At 36.8% G+C, this 6199-nt stretch overlaps 1 protein-coding gene across 1 annotated transcript in view; it reads right to left on the minus strand.

Moving 5' to 3' along the window:
* adarb2 (adenosine deaminase RNA specific B2 (inactive)) overlaps positions 1–2136 on the minus strand; it is a 204569-nt gene extending 202433 nt beyond the window's left edge. Inside the window, exon 1 of the mRNA XM_081353001.1 lies at positions 1810–2136. Within this exon, the coding sequence (XP_081209127.1) occupies positions 1810–1882 (73 nt within the window). The 5' untranslated portion in view covers positions 1883–2136. The remainder of the gene's footprint in view (positions 1–1809) is intronic.
* Between the last annotated feature and the right edge of the window lie 4063 nt (positions 2137–6199).

Here is a 6199-nt window from a genome sequence, read left to right on the forward strand (position 1 = left end):
AAAAACTGACCGCGAGAAACATGTCTGATCGATGGCGCGCTATCAGCCCATCCAGCCCACGACCTGTGCTCCTCTCGGGTCACACGATAAACAGTGACGGGGTGAAACACACCACGCAAACCTGTCACAGCAAAGGCAGAGGTGTTTCTGAAGGTGTTTCGGCAATCACACACACACACACCTTCATTTATTACCAGTCACCAAAGTGAGATGAGTAGCAAGCGGTGCCCGCCGTCATTCAGTCACATTACGCTGCGCTGGTGTCATTACATTCTGATGAAATTTCAGAGTTGATAATGGAAATAGCTAGTGCCACTAATTTCCTTAAAATGCCTAAAGTTTCCTATTAAAAATTTAAAATAACTCAAATTCTATAATTCTCTTGGTGTTGACAGCGCAACTCTAAAAAGAGCCATACACGCAGACTTGAGTTTTTCCATGGATTATAGATTTATGCAAAAAAAAAAAAAAATTGTACTAGAGTAAATTAATTAAAAATATTGTATACTACTTTTGTATATTCTAGACTATACTAGAGCTATATATACTAATAATGCCATTGGTCAATTATACAAAACGCCAATACTTCAGCAGAACTATTACCTTAAGGAACTATTTTTATATGATCTGACCATTTAAATAACTTTTGTTAGTGTGAACTTATCAGGTGGATTTGGATTTTTACTTGAATAAAACCAGGTAATTTAATTAAGATTAAAACCTTTTTATTTTTACAGTGACAACGTGCCGTTGTTAATTGTTTCAGTTGTTCTATTCAATCTGACCTTTGCAAACAACTTTCATTTAGTCATGTTGTCATGTTTAGTCAAGTTGAGTCAGGCATATTAATAATAAATGTAGATGTTACTACATAAAGTGCATTATTATCTACCTGACAAAATGGTTTATGGTGTATCTGTAACTGTACGTAAACTATATATAAAGCATGGTAGCTGAAAATCCTTTTATTTACTTCTTTATATATATATATATATATATATTATGAGAGCCCATGTGCCAAGTGTGTAGTTATAATTTTACACACTGTAAACAATTCGAACCCTGAAAATTCAGGTTCAGTTTAATTGCTGCCTAAAATTTCAAGTAAAATCAAATCAATCAGTGTTGCCAAATATATAACCTACAGTGCACAGCACTTTTTTACCACTTTGAATTTAATTGATGAAGAAAATAAAGCCAAAGAATTTTTACAGCGAGTTTACATATAATTACAGTTTAAACTGAATAATAATTTATCAGATAACCTAATAAATTCACTTTATGCGGTAACATATGCATTTATGATGTAATATTACCTGTCTACATTAGGTTACAGCACCACAAATCATTTTAGGTCAGATTGAGTAGAAATAACTCATGAAAGGTAACAACCGCACTTCAGATTTTACAGTACCTAGTCAGTCATAGTTTATACATTTACAAAAACTACAAAAAATCCAGTAATGCATCGATCGCTACAAGAGACTGAAAAGGTCAGATAACCTTACAATCGCAGCGTGTAAATGAGGTCAAATCTTATAGTTGAGGTTACGACAAGGGCAGATATGAGGACTGTAAATACTGGATGCACAGACCGAGAAATAAACGGTGAAAGCGAGTGCGCGCATCACACACACACACACACACACACACACACACGTTCAGACATCCAGACTGCGCAGTTATGCCGAGATGATCGGTACTTAATGCTGCATATTCCAGCCAGTGCGCGCGCGACCTCTCCGTTGTTTCGGCTTTAGGAGGGAAGCGTTCGTTTAGAAAACGAATAATGACTGAAAGAAACTTTACCTTTTCGCTTAGACCTTCTCCTCCTCCTCCTCTTGAACTTGCATTTGACTTGGCTGCTGGGGACCGATGCCATGGTGCTCAGATTCTGGAGAACTTGTTCTGCTTGATGTTTCTGAAGTTGTTGCTCTGCTGCGGTTGCGCACGCGAAACGCTCCGGGAATATCAGCTTCGCCCTATTCCTCCTCACACTCTTCTAACGAGCTCTTGATAACGAGCTGAAAGTGACTGTGTTTTTGAGCTCAGCGGACCGCCGCGTCCTCCTCCCGCGTGAGAGCGCGTCTGGAGCTCCTGCGCCTCTGCGTTTTTTGGCACCAGCCACTTTGAATCCAATCATGCAAGACGCGTGTCTATTTGCTGCCGCGGATTCTAATTAGAGCCAATCATGAGAGTCCTTGCGCCCTGACATCACGACCGATGACACACCCCCCCATCCCATGCAGGCGCGCGAACTCAGCCTTCATCTCGGAGTGAGTGATGGCTTGATGCGCGCGGGTGAAAGGACCGACAGGAGGGGTGAGATGATGTAGCTGGGACAGCTAAAGTTGCAGAAATGCAGAGCATTAGTGAAAAGGGTTCTGTTTTCTTTTTTATTATTAAAATGTGCTCATTACATATTATGTAATTAGCATTCCCTTTTAAACGTGAGCTGCATGGTCTCCGCATGTGTGTGTAATCCTGACGCTTTGTGTTATTCTTCCAACTTCACGATGACCATTAATCATTGTGCTTAATGTGGTAATAGTGTGTTAATGTTATAATGTATGTGATAGTGTTAATATTTTGCATGAAAGTTACTATAAAGTGGCACTGAGAAAGTCTTAAAGGTTAAAACCCTTTGGTTAGGAGTGTTACCTACACCATTCAGTTACCTTACAGTGATTTTGACTTAGTTTGTCAATAAATAAATTCAACTGGAAGTCTGGCATTCAAACTGAAAAAGTTGTTTTGTGTTAAACACAAAAAATAGATGCTGCCTTAAATTTGTAAGTAAAATAAACTTGGATGTTTAAGTTATTCCAACTTAAATTAGATTAGACTGACTTAAAAAAATTGCTGAATTTTGTATAACTTATAAAAAACTTATTTTGATGAGTTAAAGCAATGTTAAACATGTTGTCATAACTTATTGGTCATATATATTTTTTACAGTGTACAGAAAGTGTGTAATTTGAGCTTATTGTTATTTAAATTGTCCTTTTATCGGTAAGAGTATACTGTGCTAAGTGGATGAAATTCCTTTGGGTGAAGTTTGCGGATTGTAAACAGAACTTTATCAATAGTCCACAACTTTTTGTTGTATCTTTACATGCATTGCCCGGGCAAAAAAAAAAAAAAAAAAAAAAGTCACTGTTTGGATTTAAATAGGCAAATTCTTAAGAGTCTATGATTCCACGTAGGAAGACACATCATGGCCATATTCCAAATTGATGCACCTCTTGATGGAAATAAATGTTGTGACGATTTTTCCATGAAGAGGTGCATACATTTTTTTGTGAAGATCTTGTATTGAGAATGCAAGAGTCCAGCACTCTGTAAAGTCTCCTTCAGCACATCCCAAAGACTTTCAATGAATTTAAGCTCTGGACTCGGAGGAGCCGATTCATGTGTGAAAATGATTCTTCATGCTCATCATAACCATTCTTTCACTGTTTGAGCCTGATGAATCTTGACACTGTCATCCTGGAATATGGCCATGATGTGTTTTCCTACATGGTTGTTTAAGAAATGAAAAGCTACACACTCCATCAAGTAGAGTTAGAAGAACTGTTGCCAAACATATAACATGATAGAAACATAATAATCACTGCAATAATGATCCAATCATAGACTCTTAAGCATTTGCATATTTAAATCCGAACCCTTTTAGAAATTAGAAATTCTAACCCTTTTGTATTTTGTAAAATTACCAAGTTTGGTCATACTGGAACAACTAAGTGATCTTATTCTATATATTTTCAGATCTGTTCCAGTGGAATGTGCACCATGGACTATCATTAAGTGAATCACTTTAGGCGCACATTTTCTTTGTTTTTACAAGCTGAAATTATTTTCTGTGTAATTGACCACATTAAATGAAATTCTTTAAGTTTTTATGTTCCTCCTCTTTATAACTTTTAAATCATTATAATATCATAAATGTGTATAGTTTTACCAGAAAATATCACTAGGCTACTTTTCAAACTTGCATGGATTAACATACAACTTGTCGAATAGATCCTACAGCCGGAATATTCTTGAGGCTACTTTGACATTTATGAAAAAAAAAACCTTGGCAGAAGTTGCTTTCAGGGCCCAAGTGAAACCTTCAAACATGTTGCGTCAGAATATTGATGCTATGGGAAGCTTATGCGAATCTTATTGGCCAACAGCAGTGCATGACAGATGTTGGCGTATCCGGAAGCTATAAAGCATACCTGGACCAAATGCTGAAGTAAGTCGCTCTCAGGCATGCATGAAGTGTGGCAAAGCAACGCAGTCGTGACTGAGATGTTCTCCTGTGCTAGTAATGTTACTATGCATTATGGCGCACTATGGGTTAATCTTTAAATGTATCTCTGACAGAGTGACAAACCTAATTGGAAAATGTTTTAAATTATTCAAATGTTCAAAGATACGGAAAGAAAACTAAGAATGGATCAATAATGAATGTTTGTATATGTGATTAAATGTGAATGATTCATTGTTCAGAATATCATGCAATAAATTTGATTAAAAATGTTAATGATGACGTTCAAATAAATATGATCGCATCGAAATATCAGTTTTGAGGAAGGCGTGAGATGGTTTATCCACGTTCACATCGATATGATGAGCTAAAAGAAATCTTCAGAAGAAGAATTGAGATAAGCATGTTCTCTGAACCAACCTTCCTCTTCCCCCTAAAGCAAATACCTCCTCCAATCTGCTGATCGACAGATTTCTAAACTGAAATAATCGTAGACATACATGCATTGATGTTGACATTTTGCTAACAAAACAAAAGGCTTTTTTTCCCCCTGTCAAATGTCATTAGACTTCGTCTAAAATACCAGCAGTGCGACTACTTGATGACATTTACTGCAGGAAAAAAAAGTAGAGCGAATGGAAGTACATTTGAAAACACGGCACATTTGCTGACAGAAAAGTCACTTTGAGATTCCTTTTGTGCGCTTGGAACATTTCCGTGAGGGCTATAGGGAAAAGGTGTGGGTTTGCATGGGTATGTGTGTGTGTGGATGGATTGTTAAGGGTGTTGGGTGGTCTGTGGGGACACTGGTTGCCTGGAGGACACCCACAAATATCCATGTAAATTGCAGTTTAAGAGAAATCAATGATTGTGACAAGTTGCCAATGCTACTATCTGGGGACATAATGAACGTTTGGCGAGGCAAACTGCTTCCTGATAACCCTATAGGGTGTGTGTGCGTGGTTGTGTGCGTGTGCGTGCGTGTGTGTGTGTGTGTGTGTGTGTGTGTGTGTGTGTGTGTGTGTGTGTGTGTGTGTGTGTGTGTGTGTGAGAAAGAACATCAGCACCGCTCTTCTATTCACAAAGACTTCCTTTAATGCACAGGTAAACAAGAGTCGAGAGTTGAGACCAACACAAACTGGAAAGGGACGAAACAGATCCTCAAATTTCAGATTAGGTTTGAGAGGATGTTCATTTCACTACACTGCTCATCTCAGTGATTGTTTTTCAAAGCTTCTGCATCCAAAAATTACAATAAACACTTTTACTTTTGATGCTATGTTGTCCAATTCAAAATGAGTGGCAGTGACAAATGTCTTAGGAGTGCACATATGAGACAGTAATACATTCATTTTCAAATGGCATCAGTCTAGGCATCACTCCCATGATGCACTGGGGCACCTCATTGTACTACTTTATTTAATTGTATTTCATTTCATACTGGGATTGTTCCAAGAAAGAGAGCCAGTTCATCAGAAACCATTCAAATACAGATGGTGCTGGGGGAAGACAATTCCCCATCAGCTACAGCAAAATTAATCTTTCCTCAGAAAACAACTGCTATCTTGATAATATAATCAAATACTTCACATACATACATTACAATTTATTATGTTGTTGTTTATAATGTCTATAGATAAATGCCTATTTATATAATATATATTAAATTTTATTTGTATTCATTACTTAGCACCTTATTTTAATAAAATGTTGTTGTTGTTAGTGTAAAAATTGTGTATTCCTTTTTCTTGTCATTACCTGTGTATAATGCTTTGGCAATATTATATGTAAACACAATCATGCAAAGAGCCTACTTGAAAAATTTACTCAAGACATTTAGCACAAATGAATTCACCATCCTTAAAAAAGCACAACATTTCTTTATAAGTCCATACATTTTCAAATTCTCTATATTCTTCATAATTTTATAAAATAAAAAACTTT

The sequence above is a fragment of the Scardinius erythrophthalmus genome, assembly GCF_964197995.2.
Source record: "Scardinius erythrophthalmus genome assembly, chromosome: 22".
Classification (NCBI taxonomy): Eukaryota; Metazoa; Chordata; class Actinopteri; order Cypriniformes; family Leuciscidae; genus Scardinius; species Scardinius erythrophthalmus.